General features: G+C 40.7%; 1 protein-coding gene across 11 annotated transcripts in view; it reads right to left on the bottom strand.

Moving 5' to 3' along the window:
- AFF2 (ALF transcription elongation factor 2) overlaps positions 1 to 15,268 on the bottom strand; it is a 357,228-nt gene that overhangs the window by 142,941 nt on the left and 199,019 nt on the right. For all 11 annotated transcript variants that reach the window (XM_064713250.1, XM_064713252.1, XM_064713251.1 and 8 more), the window contains one exon: positions 10,476 to 10,520. In XM_064713250.1, coding sequence (XP_064569320.1) covers positions 10,476 to 10,520 — 45 coding nt within the window. The remainder of the gene's footprint in view (positions 1 to 10,475; positions 10,521 to 15,268) is intronic.

Below are 15,268 nucleotides of genomic sequence, written 5' to 3'. Positions count from 1 at the left end.
AACCTCTTTTAAAAGAAACAATGACTCAATTGCCAAGGAAAAAAAGGAGTGATAACTATTTTCATGGAAAGAAGCCTCCAGTGAACGCCTCACTGTTGAAACTATGTTCTTTGTTTTTGTCTGAACTCAGGAATGACAAGGGGCTGCTCTTCAAAAAAATTCTAAGCACCAGTTTCCATTTGACTGGTACATTACTTTTTCAGATAACTGGCAGTTCAGACCTCTTGTTGAAAAGATTAGAGACTCAAGAGGCTGGAAATGATAAAATACTGGAATAAGTGGGAAGGGATTAATTGGCTTAATTTAAAAAAAAATTAAAAAATCAAGTTACTACTGGGAATGCGCCTACAAACCAAACATGAAGTGTTTGTATCCTAAAGCTCAGAAGAGCATTTTTAAAGGTTACTGTACCTTGGTGTACACAACATTTTCTTTAGTAAGATATACTCATGGCAAAGAAATTAACAGACTACAAAGCCCAAAGGGGCTTTTAACACTCAATGCTTGTGCAATAAATGCCATCAGAGGATCTCAAAGCATCCCTCACTAAAGATCAGTACCTGCCATTTTCTAACTTGGCTCGAGAGGTGACATTTGGTCCACACTTTAAACCCCTCTATCAACCCACAGCAAAGACAATGAATACAACTCTGCCCATTTTTTTTCCATGCCAGTCTGCTATGCCCTTGTGGGTTCCTGTTGCTCCTGTTTCACCCTGCAAAGTACCAGTAGGTATTTCCACCTCCCCAACAATATTTGCTCACACATTGAACAGAAATTTCGGAACAGAGAAAACATTTAAACAAGAGCTGTAGAGTGTTGATAACAGGTTTCTAATGACAGCCACACCAAGCCCTGGCCTCAGGAGCTCTGGAAGGCCATGCAGGGACACTTTGGGCAGGTAGAACACACAGGGTATGAAGAATGTTTTAAAACAAATCTGGGCACTTGGGTCAGACCTTCAGATTCCTGTTTGGAGACAGCTTTTCCCTCCTGCCTCTGAACAATGGTCAACAAACACCTCAGGGCCCTGAAGAAATCAAATAATCTTCATTCTAACACTAGAACCTGACATTTTCTTCAGCTGACGTCTGCAGGGCTGGGTGCCTGTATGACTGATTTTAAATCAAAGAGAAATGTGAGAAATTCATTAAGGAAAAAAAAAAAAAAAAAGAAGAAAATTACAAAAAACATCCTGGTCAGATTTTCCAGTAATCCAAAGAAATTGTTACACCACTGACAAATCAATGTGGCAGGATCTACTGGCTAATTAAACAAATGTGACAATTTTACTGTGACAATTTGAAAACACTCAAAAGTGTCACCTATCCACAGTGTGCATTCTTCTAAAATGTATATCAAAATCCGTGTAGTGTAATAAGAAATTGAAAGGAACTTACATATTCAATAAAAACACAATTATAAGCATAATTTGAAATGTACAGCTAAAATAGATTGGAAGTTCATAAGGTTTCTCAGAATATTAAATTCAATGACACGCTTTTTTTAAAGAAATGTTAGAAATTCAGATAAGCCACAGTATGTAGCATAATTTTAAATATCTGATAGAGCCTTGCTTTTGCCCAATTATCACACCAATAATTCCAGCTGAGAACATCAATGCATTTTGCTAACAACTAATTTAACTTTCAACAATGGCAGTGTGGGTGAGGTTCTATTTCACCATTTCACAGAAGGAGACACAGTGGAGCAAAGGGGCATCTCAAGGTTATTCAGGAAGATCAAATGTAGGGTGTTTTATCTGAGTCTATGTATTCAAGCATTTATTGAGAGGGTGTTCAAAGACATGAGGACATGAACCATACCAGTCTTTCACTGGCAGATTTGAAGTGGTGTATTCTGAAGACTGACAGCTGGAACAATCTCCACAGGTAAGAAGGAAGATGCCTTCAGAAAGAGCTCTGCTGACTGTGAAGCATGACAGACCAATGGCACACAGCAAACACAGGAATTCTCCTCCCCAAAAGGCAGATTCTAGAGCTACTCTCACTGCAGAATGTGGAACAACTTGAACTTAAGACAGATGAGGATCACAAGACTGCCTGACCACATCAGGCTCCTTCCACAAACCTCGTGGGGGCTGGCAAGTCTGACTATGTGTCACCATACGACACTTCCCAAGGAAAAGTCCACCTGCTTGTCCACAGGGTCTCTCGGGAGGAAATAAAATAAGTTTTGGTCCATACATGAATTGGTGTCTGCATTCTTGCCTTAAGAAGTTAAGAGTAGCTTCAGTTAAACTCAGACCTCAGTGCATTATGAAAATGGCAAAGCACTCCTGGTTACTGCTGTAACAAAACTCTTCCACCCATCTCTGAGCTCAACAATGGGATTCAAAGTTGAAACTTCAGGTTTGCTCCAGGTGTCAACTTTGTCCTGTACTCTTTACTTTTCCTCAAGGAGCTCGGAGCAGTAAAGCATCAAAAGTTGCAACATGCAGGTGTATATAAAGCATAAAGGGGGAAACTGAGCATGCTTCAAGTACCTGGTATTTTTTGATCCATCACTTTAATTTCCCTAGTGCTTTCCTTACATATGTTTCTTTTAACCATCAATTATTTTTTTATTGTCATAGCCAGAAACTTCAGAGAGGAATTTCAAAAATGTAAGCTCTTGAAACTGTTTCTGGTTTGTTTAGTTACATCTCCCAGTCCAGTCTTCCCTTGGACACTGCAAGTGTCCTAGCCCTTTCCTAGTCTGCTTCTCTTGACTAATTGTGATTAGACTAAGTCATCCTTCATGGACCCCACGAGCCTCCTCAGCAGAGCTGGCTTACAGGGAAGATTTCTACCAGGATTTAAGGCATGCAACATTTGCCCTCAGGGCTGCAAAAATGGAGCTCTTCCCATTTGTGAGAGAAAGAGCCACAGAAGATGTTACAGACATTTCAAACCAGAATTGTTTCCAAAGCATGCATTCGTTTCAGAAAGTCTAACACAATTTTAATATGTTTTCAATGTCTTCATTCTGTGCCGAAAGCAATTTGTAATGTAGACTACACATTCTTAATCTATTTAAATGAAAGGTAACATTGCTAGCAGTTTAAACACTCAGTGCCCATATTTACCATGTTTCACTTTGACAGGACAAGATGAAATAACAAAAATGATTAATCTGAGACCAGAGAAATATTCTACTACCTGTATCTCAAAACAGGACTAGATTTTTTTGCTTAATGCTCTGTCAGTAACTGTGTAAGTGGAGTTTGGGAGCTTCACATGGCTTTTCTGCTTGGCCACGCTGCAGACTGTCATTCTGGAATCAGCAGCAGCACTCCAGGACAGACACACAACAGGCTCTGGAGTTCTTAATCATGTTTTTATACAACATAAACTCATGAGCCCACAAGGTCCTTAGGAGAGGATACCTGGTACAGCTGGAGCCAAACACTGTAACACCACAGTAATGTTTCAAATTTTCCATCCAGTTCAGCACTTGGGGCCTTTTTCTGTTCATGGGAGCATAGAAAAGGTCAGAGTTGATCTGACATGCCAGATTCCTTGGGTCTGTTTTCTTTCACACTTTCACTCCAAGATAAGGGAATTACTCTTTAGTTACAAGGATGTAAAAGGATGGGAATTCAGGTCCCACGGGTCTCCAAATTGGGAGTAGGAATCTTAGTTTTATGACATTCTCCACTCAACTACAAGACTCCACCAAATTGTTTTCCCACATTTTTCATCTCTTTCACTTATTTCTGGAACTGCAAAACTTAGTGGTATTTGAAAAAAATAATATATAAAATAATGAATGTTTTTAAGTTCTGTAGAGAGATCTTCCCCAAGAGTTGCAAAACTTACTATCTTTTCCTCTAAGAGAATAACTTTGTTTCAATTATTTTCTTGTTTGAACTGCCTTTAAAACAATTACTTTGTATAGTCTCATAAACAGTAATTATTTTTATCATAACAGAGTACTTAATCAGAGTGAGGTTGCTGAGCATGTAACACTGCAATGCATGGTGGATTGTTTCTCAGCTGACTTTCAGTGAGGGAGAGAAACTACAAATGGTTGTTTTGGCGAAAAGAGATGCTGAAGAGCTTGAAAAACAAACTTCACTCCTTCACTGGCAGTCATTCACTTATCATTTATCATGGGAGTACTTTGTTTCTCTTCAGGAGCAGCAATTCATGTCCAAACTCTTGTGATGGCAGCTCACTTTACAGTAATTTTAGTAGCAATGGTAAATCTGGCAATGATGGCAGAATTATATCATACTACTGAAATCAGCAATATTTCAATTTGGCTGTACAAAAATATGTGCTAAAATATTATGGTAAAGGAGATAAGAAAACAGAATTGAATACTGAGTTTGAAACAGGTGCACAGCAATCTCTCTCTCTTTTCCTGAATACCTTTTGTAATCTTTTTTTATTGTTACAGCGTAGACAGGCTGCAATAGACCCACATAATGATCAGATTTTACATTTCAAAGTTCTTTGCTAAATAATTTATTTAATACTGCTATGAAAATAAAACCTTTATTTGATAAATGTGCCTGCAAGCTGGAATCAGACCTTGCTTGTCTGTCCTGACAAAGGTCTAATCTTTTGCTGCATTACATCTTGAAGAGGCATTTATCCCCGTAACAGGCAGGTGCAGAACACCAGCTTTCGAGCACAGGAAACTCTGCACACCCACGCACATTTGTCAGAGCAGACAGCCAACCTTTCCTCCCTGTCACCTCCCCAGCAGCACAGCCTTGCCTTCAGCTGGCAGCACCAAGCAGATTTATGCTATAGATCTACACCACAAGTGTAGATCACCTCAGATGTAACCTGTGCAATCCAGCCGTGCAATGGGGACCCACAAACAACGGGCTCAGCCAAGCACTGGGCATCGACTCACCAGCTTCCCACCCTGCAGCCTGAGGACAGCTCTGAGCTTTACACATGAGGCACCCTCCAGTTAATGCAGGCAGCTTTGGGATTGTGCTCCTCAAGTGCTTTTCTCACAGGTGCCACCATAATGTGTCACTGTAAAGGTGAATGGTCAAAAATTTGGATAATGCTTTTCTGCCATGGTCAGGGGCAGCACACGGGGGCCAAGGGTGTGCTCTGGGCTGGGAAGACCTAAGACTGCCTTTTCCAGCTCCCAAAGAGCCTTCTGCACTCCAAGCTTACACAGGCTGTCCTCAAATGACTCCAACTACTGATGTCACCCTTCCTGTGTGCATTCTGGACAGTGCACAAAATGCTGGGAAAGGATTCCTTCAACCTTCCTGGAATTGCTGCTGAATGCAACAACTGTGGTGATAATGTTTGTGGTGATACTGAGACCAAAACTGAGCTGATCACCTATCAAACCAGGAAGGAGCTGTTCTCAAGGAAATACTCAGCATTTCCATTTTCTGGAGTGAGACCAAATCTGTAGATGTGCTCATCAGAACAAAGAACAGGTCTCTGCCTTTATGAATACCTAAAGTAATGCAGAGGTAACTATTTTTTTATTTTATAACAGCAGCAGCAATGTAAGTGGAACTGCTGCCAATTTATACCAGTGTGGGAGGAAGAAGAATTCAATGAACTCAAATGAGATCAGAGGTCAGTGGAATTACCCCTTGATTTATATTGATGTGAGAGCAGAAACTGGTTCTGCCTCCATTGAGAAAATGCTGATAAAAAGCTTGAAAATGCAATGGCTTAGAAATTGCTAAGAAATTAATTGTTTTTATCCATCCAAATCTTTGTGTACATAAGCAAAGTCTGAAGGAAAAAAACAACTCTCAAAGCAGGCTATTACCCGTTCCATGCATGCTTTCAAAGGCTGCACGCCAGAGCAGGGACAAAGGCCACAGATCCACATTTACACTTGGGTTAACTTTTCAATCCATTTTTTCATTTCAATAGAAATAATAAATCACCTTATCCAGGAGAAAGAAGCAGCTTGACACAAAACATACGGTGCTGGGCTATTTTTATAGCACACCTAAGACGTATAGGGATTCATTTATTTACTCAGCTATTTAAAAGTGGCTACTCTTACTCATTCTCTGGACAGCTAAATGCCAGGTTGCTAAGTTACTGTTACTTGACATCATCTCCTCCCCAACGTGTTCCCACATTTGACAGGTTCACATGATTTACTAGGCCAGTCAGCTCGTTATTCACTTGTCCAGTGACGTCTGGATAATCATTTTAAATTCACATCATGTCCTCCCCAGCAAGCCCCCAGACTCCACATGAAAATATTTAAACTATCCGTCAGCTACTAAGTGCATTTGTGACCGCACTGGACAGAGTACCTGTATTTTTCAAATTACAATTATTATAATTAGGTTTAGCATCATTCTTCAATGTTGTTTGTATTTTAGAAGAGAAAACAATTACTGAGGGGCAAATAATGGGCTGTATCTGTTACAGTCTAATTTTGCTATGTGAACAGCTCACTTCAGCTGAGGGTGAGACATATTAAATCCGTTAGAGCTTTCAATTGGCATGAGGAAGGTAATCCTACACATAATTTGCAGAGTCAAGGGCATTTTCACCTGCTGATCAATTTACATATTCTCCCATGTCATTAGACAGGAGCTAGTCATCAGAAGACGACCATACAAATTACAGACTTTGCTCATTTAACTCCAGTCATTTTTACACTTATTACAATCTGAACTATATTTGGGATCTGTTTTGCTTCCAGACTGGAAAGCTTCTAATTAGTATCACAGCTGTCCACATACCATCAGAAGTCCATCTAGTTACTTGATGCCTTCCTACTGTGAATATGCACGTACAAGAATTCTTTTGTTCCTCTAAGCAGGGACGGATTTGCAGACAGCAGAGCCTGCCCGGGTGGTTATGACACAGCCACAAGAGCTGCAGTGCTGGGTTATGTCCAACTGACTGCCTGAACACCCAGCCCAAATTTCCAATTTACACTCTGAGTCCTCCAGAACATGTAGTTAAAATAATTTCCTTTCTCTCCCATGCGGTGTTGTGTGGTTATCAACTCTTTACCAGGGCAAACCAGGGCCAAGGTCCCTTCTGTGCTCTCCACAGACAGGAAAAGGATCACTGCTTTTCCCCCTCAGTGTCACCCACACACCTCCTTTCCCCGGGCCAGCACATGGCTCACATCACAGGCAGTGACAGCAAGGCACACTGATGGAAAGCACTGGTACAAGTGGCACAAGTAACAGCTTTGGAGACTGGTTGTAAATGTCAGCTCTCCCGCCCCATCTGCACTTTGGATCACAACATTTCAATGAACTCATTTTTCAGTGGATGCACATAGCAAGTGACAACTTAATTTAAATCTATATTAACAAAATGTGAATTACACGGACATACTTTTAATTGCCTGTCTTCCATATTATCTACACTTTCAAAACCACTGCATTGGCCGGAAAAATTACTCCAACACATTTTGGAACAGAAAAGTGTGTGGACCACCAGGTATTTGCCTTTATCTTTCAGTTTGGTATTAGCAACTTGTATTAAATGCGCTCTGTGCTATCATTACTCTTTGGCCTTAGTTGTATAAGAGATGAGGATGATGATTACTATTATTATTTTTTATTATTATTTTTCACAACCTTCTCAGCCATCCTGGTTAGAAAAGTAAAATCAGCAGGAGACTGGTCTGCCATTAACCTTTGGCTGTAGTATTGGGAGCAGTCCTTAAACCATTTACACAAGATGACATAAGTAGCTAAGTGTTTCAGGAAATCTAAAGGACTGTGAAATTTTGTCTCTGAAGACAAGGGGTCTAAATGAAGTCAAGACCTTTCCCCTCACTTGGTTGAAAATTTTAGAATATAAATTCAATTAAACCTTTTTCCTCCAAGATGGAAAAAAGAAAAAAGAAAAAAGAAGAAGACAGATTAGGAATTACGAACCTCTACAATTACAGAAACCATTAATCAAGTTCAGCTTGAAAAAAGAGCTATGGAAAATCAGAGGTCACAGATCTTTGCAGGAGCACCTCTTTCTTGTAAAGTCTAGCAAGAAACCCTCGAGAGTTACTGTGTCTTTCTGAGGGATGGAACTGAACTAATTCTTCAACTTAAACAAACAAACAAACAAAAAATCAAAACCAGAAAAGAAAAAGCAAAATTCAAGGTATGCATTGCTCCAAGGGTGAGTGCCAGGCAGAGCACCCTTTTTCAGCTCTTTGGGGAGGAGACAGCAAACACAGCCCAGAGCAGAAACTGCCAGGGGTTGCCAATGGTTTGATTGGGCAAAATGCACAATTACAGCCAATTGTCCACTTTTAGGGCTTGACTGTCTTGGAATCCTTTGTGTTTACCTCTGTAACGTCCCTGACAGGACAGAAATGTGAATAACATGGTGTTTTCAATGAGAGAAGCTGCCATGAGGGAGCTGAGATCCACACTCCCAAAAGTTCATCAGAGCCTATGTAAAAGGCCCTGAAAGGCCAAGAAGTATCTGTCAGGGCTGGAAACTTAATCCAGGTTCTCAAAGTGCAAGTTTCTGCTGAAACCAAGGGTCATTCTTTCATGTGGAGCAGCCAACCTGAATCTTCTGACACAGTTTCCATGGGGAGCCCAAAGACTGGATTTTGACCACTGCTGAGCATCGCATTCTCTTACTTATTTTCTCTCCATTGCCTGTCAAGTAGAATATGATACTCCGCATGCAGCCAAAACACATTTCCTGCTAGCTTGTTCTGCAGCATAAATTTGAGAAGAACAAAGTAAAACACTGAGAAAACCCAGGTACTTCGAGTGCCAGGTGTGCTTCAGCACCACATGTGGCTGGAATCCTGAGCTGCTGCCCTGAGGGCATCCAGCTGGGGCTGGGGTCTGCTGGGTCTTTGCTCGTTTGTATCCCTTCTTCACAGGCCCATTAATGTCCTTGTGAGAGAGATCCCCAGAGACATGGAATCCTGCTAAATCCCTGCTCTCAAGCACACCCCCAAATTCAATGGCTCACTGGTGGCAGAAGCAGGGACTCTGCAGGTCATCCCTATTATCTAAAGGCAACAGAAAATCCTGCTCCAATCTCAACAGGTTTCAGAAGGAAGCCCAGCATATTGTGCTTGTTTGTTGACTCAAATGACAGTCATGGAGTAGGAAATAGGGTCACCATCTTGATTAGAAAAAAGACATTTCTGCTTCCTGTGATTAAACGAGCTGTTTCCACATTGAAAGTGTCACCTGGATGACTGATCCCTGAAATTCCCCCATCACATTTTCTTTTGATGCTTTTTACTGAAAACAACGGCTTTCCCCAGTCAACAAGTCATTCATTCCAAATATAGTAATGAACCTAATTGAAATATATAAATGGAAGAAGACATTTTAATTGTACCAAGTACTTTGCAGAGCCTTCCAACATTTCCTTTGCTTTTGCTCCCTTAGTGTTCTATAGGTAATAAACTTCTTGTTCACTTTGAAAGTTGAAAGTAAATATTATTTATTTCCTTGCACTCATTGCTCCTGGGTGCTCATGCAGGATCTTCTCCCTCAAGGCAGGTCTACAGGAACACGCTTGCCTGCTGCCTCAACACACATCTACAGCAACACTGCCACCCCGTAAGTACATCTAGAGCAGCCCAAGATAATGTGTGTACAGAAACCAGGAGCAAGTTTTCCAAGCTATTTAACTCTGAATTGCAATGAATAGTGAGAAGCTTATTTTATTTTATAAGCAGAGTAAGTCTTTGCAAACAAGTTGGCATGACTGTTATACATGATTTCAGGTCTGGGTAGGTCTGCAGCACTACCTCCAGTAGCAAGGACATGGCTGGCACAAATTCCCACTGAAATTTTAATCCCTTCTACACCAAAAATCAGCTGGTTGGCTGGCAATCCCAGGCAGGTAGCTCTGACAGATGGGAAACTCAACCCATAAGGAGAAAAACCTAAATCTGAGAGAGGGACTGGTGGGCTGCAAAACCACGCCCCGGCAAATCTCACCCCAAAGTTGGGGTGTCTGAGGAAAAGCCCATCTTATACTTAGAGTAAGGCATACAACTTGTGCACACTCCCTTTTTCTTATTACATGATCTTGTTGCAATTAAGCCATTCTGAGTTTGGAGTTGCAATTTTCTGTATTCAACCACTGACCAAAGATCACAGAAAAAACCATGTCTGTAAGTCTTTAACAAAACCATGAATGATGAGCAATTGTAGTCTAGAGGAAGGAGGAAGGCTGTAGGTCAGCTTGTGAGTAGAAGAATTAAGGCAACTGCACCTCAGGGTAGGAGAGAAATGTGTCCTGGATAGACTCAGGGACTGAGAGCTTGAAAAGAACAGGAACACGTGTAAATCCTGACTGAAATAAGCTGGCAGATGCAGAGTCTTAGGTGAACTGATCTCACTAAGGAGTACCCTGGGCCTACCCCCTGTCTGTGTCTCTTAATACAGACTCACTGATATGTTATTATTTAACTACAGTGTTAAAGACAGCCCTATAAACCCTCTCCTTGGAAGATGAAAATAACAGCACTACAATTATACAGGAGATAAAAAAGCAAAGGGTATTACTTACCCGCAGTATTTCTTCCACACAGCTGGAGTCATTGGGAAGGGCAACCTAGGTTTAAAGAAAAAAAAGAAATGTTTAGTCAGGTGCTGGATGCAAAGTTCAACCACACAGGTGAACAGCTAACAAGCAACTGCCTCTGTTTGAAGACTGCTGTATCCATGCTTGCTGCCTACCAAATTTTCCAGCTCAGATCAACATAAATCATCAGCAGGACCCATTTTGTCAAAAGTTGTTTTTTTCTTCCACACTGCTTTGTGTTCCTAACGACACTTTTGAAGCAATAAAGTACTCTGATTTCCTCACAGTTGAGAACTGGCAGTGGAATTGCCTGAAACTTCTGTAATTGAAGAAGATCCCACTGTTACTCCTATCGGCAGCCTTCAGAGAGGGGGCGAGGTTTGCTTTAACTTGCCACATGCTGCAGAGAAGGACAGAGGTGATAACAGGAGAAAGCTGTTATCATCAACTATCTTATCCTACAGCTTAATAGGCTAACAGCCCAGACAGCTCTTAAAACTTAAATATATACTGTAGTAAAATACTGGTTGGACTGTAAGGGTGGTTGCTGATTTTGTTGTCCCTCACTCCATCAGCCTGTTGCAGGTTCAGTGTCCGCTGCAGCCTGCACAGCACACAGGTATCCACCTTGAGAGGCCTGACAGCTGCTCCTTCCCCCCTTAAAAAGATTCAATTTATCTCTGCACCCAACCACACCCACACACATACAGTGATGCTGCTAATATATTCCAGTTGAAAAAATACTTCTTAAATGGTACTTACAGAATTTACCACAATCCCTCACTCTAAGGATATGAAAGAGCACAAAACCTTTAAATACTGTGAACAGTTACAGAAACAACAGGCAGGTGTGACCTGTGTGTGCAGCCACTCTGTGGCACTTGCAGAGAGCTGTGGCGGGCTCTTATCATGGGGTAAAGCAGGAGAGGAAGAGACAATATTCAGGAAGGGACCAAAGCACAGGTGAGTCCTTTGTGCCATAAATATTCAGTGAGACTTTTCTGTCTGGTTCTTCTACCTTATTGCCCTTAGTAACTGGTTTGGTGAAAGACAGTCATGACTAAACTTAATCCCTGTCATCCTAATCTGCTATGGAGCTTGACCAGAGCACTGGCCATGGCCTTCTGCCTGCATTTCAGCCAGCACTAAGCTTCATGGATAAATCCACACAGCTACAGAAGTCAAAGACCACAGACCACTTAGATCACCAAGCTCATGCTCTGCTAATGTAGCAGATTTTCCCCATTTCTTATATTACTGTGGCTAGTCTGACCCAAAAACTGCAGGGAAATGGGTCTCCCATTCCTTCCCTTAATAAAGTATGGAGTGTTGTAAACTACTTGGTACTTTCTTTATCATGGTTAAAATTTTGTTTTCAGTGTCAACTCAGCTTTTCTGTAGAGCTCTTCCCACTACCAGAAGTAATCCATTACTTCCCTTCACATTTACACCATACACAGACACGACATGAACTTTTTTTCAAGTGCTCTATGTTCAACTTTTACCTTCTTTCTTGATAAACCAGATTTTCCTCCCCTTTGGCTTATTTCATCACTGTTCTCTGAATTCCCAACAGTTCAGCAGTATCTTGGTAAAGGATTACCCAAGTGAATTTGACTACACCACAGGGATATTAATGATTTTTATCTATTGTAGATTATAATATTCCACAATATCACCTTAAAACTGTCAAACAACCAAAAAAAGAGCCTTACCTTTTGTCCCCAGTTTCTACTCAGCTCAAATTACCTAAAAAGCCTGGCTGAGAACTGCCCACATGTGGGCAGCATAAACTGCAACAGGCATGCAGTCCACCCATACACGACAGGACTTGGACTTGATGGGACTTCCTTCCTCTCCCTACTTTTCACTTAAATTACTTTTTTCTCTCTCAATACTTTGAAGTTCTCTGCTCCTCTGTGTTTTCCATTCCTCATGCCATCTTCCCATTCAGTGAGGAATATGGTTAATCAAAAGGTTGGCAAGCAGGGGTATTGCTGCACTGTGCAGTGGGACAGAACACGTGTCTCCAATACACGCCTCATTTTTTTTCATTGAAAAACTAATATGTTGGAATATGAGAAAACAAAACAAACAGTCCTCCAAAAAGCTCACAGTGAACACATCAACCACAAAATTTCTCACCACAGAAACAGGAGCAGCCCCAAATCCAGCTGAGTGAGTCAGACTGGGAAGAGTGAGAGCAGCAGAGGTACAGAAGCTCTCTTTATTTAACACCCTTCCCTACCATTACACATGCCCGCTGCAATGGTTAGCCAAGGTACCACGTGTATTTCTTTGTTTAGGAAAGTGATGACTGTATCCCTCACTATTAATACAGGACAGAGCATGTTCTTGGTTGTCTCTCAGCCCTCTCCCAACTCACAGCCCTGTTTATGTTACTTCAGAACTAATGATGATAATAACAGTAAACATACAATTTTACTTTAATAAAGCCCACTATATATTATGCAATGGTAACCAGCTTCTGCTGGCAGCACTTGCTAATAACTTTAAATGCTCATGCATCAATTTAATTGTGTTAATGGCAAAGAAGATTTTAATAGCTTGACAGAACTTTTGTTCCCTTTGGCATTGCTTTGTTTTGAATCATTGGTATAAAAGTAATGCAAGATGTCAAAGTGCTGTGATTGTCATATAGGGAGATCCAAGTAGAAGAGAGCACAAAGAGGAAAACATTTAGATTGATGCAAACATTAAAAGAATAATTATTACAACATGGCTATCAGAGAGAAGATCAATGTAAGAGTCTTTCAGTACATTACTATTAATGGATTTCTAAAGAAATGAGACCATTTTTCTAAATTCATGCTGCAGTTGCACATTCTAAGAGACTTGAAAGGCACAGATCTATTAGAAATTTAGAGTGTCTTGGAAAAAAAAAGAAAAAACAACCTCTCAACCTTTCAAAGTGTGAATTAAAAATTGCAAGTTTAATTGTCCATAAACACTCATGTTCAGCTAACAAGTGTGAGCGGGCCCACATGGCACACCATGGCATCCAAGCACAGATTCACTGGGACAGAATGAAATAGAGCAGATACAATATTAATCACTTCCCCAAGCGCTAGTGCTACAACAAATTGTTATTAGAACTGCCATTAATAAACTGCCATGATCCTCTTGTAGTTTAGTCAAGATTGGACATTCATCCCATACTACTACTTTCCTAATCTAATAAAAATCAAGCATTTTAGGACCCATTACATGATTCTCCATCCCCTCCCTCTCTTCTTCAGCTTTCATCACTAATCAGTCTAAAAAGGAGAGCACAGTTTGCACTTGTGCATGCTCTGGGTGCTTTTATTCCTTTATGAGCAGCGTGGGCTAGCTCAGCTGAAAGGACAGATTCCAGGAATTTGGCTTCTGCAAGACTGAGTGGTTGCAATTCACATCATGAGCTCTTCTCTCAGCCAGCAGTGCATTCACAAACCCCAGACTGAAGAACAGCACATAAGCTGCAGACAGACGTCCTGAGGTAATAAAACTTCAATCAAAGCAAGGAGATTTCACAACAGCTACATGCTACACTGAACTCATCTTCCAATTTCCTTTTAATCTGGCACACCTCTTTTGCATCAAAATGCTTCATGTTTACTTTTAAATATTGCTTGCTAAAAAAATAAAAAGCAAAAAAGAAAAAAGAAAAAGAGAAAAAAAAAGGAAAAAAGGAAAGGTCAGATGGTCAAATATTCCACCTAATACAAGCCAGTATTCTACAGCTTTCTTCACTTTTTGGTCTCACAGGAGAGAGGAGAGAGCTTAAATGATGTGGAACCAAAGGGTTTAATGTATGGCTTGGGTGGCTCAGTGCTGAACTTTAAAGGGAAGGAAGGAGGGCAGAAATCTAAGAGCGAGGGAATAGTAGCCTTTAATGTTATACAGATCAAATGACATTGGGTGAATGGTTACAATATCTGATGAGTCATGTTGGTCTAACCTTCCATTTATTCATTCTACAGTTCCTTGACTACTCTTACCTCCTGGACAATTTATAACCTGCATGAGATCAGATTTTGTTTTCATGGCACAGAAATATCATACAAAGACTCTTTTCCCTGTAATTTACATCCAGCAGCAGATATTTCTCAGAAATGTTAGCAACACAATCTTCCAACAGACGTGTGAAAATAGTTCTGAAAATTCAAATGCAGTGCCATAAAGCAGAAATACACCATGAATAATGTCTTTGCCAGAAGTGACCGACTACATTTTCATCTGTATAAACTGTTCATGAACAATCCCCCTGGTTTTATTGACACACAATTGGCATTCAACAAGTAATCTCTTCTTCCTATCTTTGTTTTATTGAAAAGGTAAGTGTAGCATGGAAAATGAATGTAGGAGTCCACTCATTTCTTGCACATGAGCACCTATGTGCTTATACATCAAGAGCTCAGCTTTCCTTGTCATCTCCTTTATCAAGGAATCCATTTTGACTCTGGGGAAATGAAGCTCGTGCTACTGTTTACTCCTTCAAACACAAATTGATTTTTCACTTGCCAGCATGAAAAGATCCTGTGTGTGAGCCTTGATTGATCATTTCCAGTGTGCATCACACAGTGATATCAGGAAAACACTTAGAAAACCAGAAACAGCAAAAGGAGGATAGTCAGCAGAGGCCTTGTCCTCTGAGTGCCTTCAGCTCCTGCCAGGCTTCTAATTAACAGAGAGTGCTTGGTTTCTCTGATTTTTTTCTGATTGATACAAGTGGGAAATGAATGGGGCAGTACTAAGACAAGCAGAATTTCCAGATA

The sequence above is a fragment of the Zonotrichia leucophrys genome, chromosome 4A (assembly GCF_028769735.1).
Source record: "Zonotrichia leucophrys gambelii isolate GWCS_2022_RI chromosome 4A, RI_Zleu_2.0, whole genome shotgun sequence".
Lineage (NCBI taxonomy): Eukaryota > Metazoa > Chordata > Aves > Passeriformes > Passerellidae > Zonotrichia > Zonotrichia leucophrys.
The sequence above is the reverse complement of the archived record's forward strand: the minus strand, read 5'-3'. Positions and strand labels throughout refer to the sequence as shown.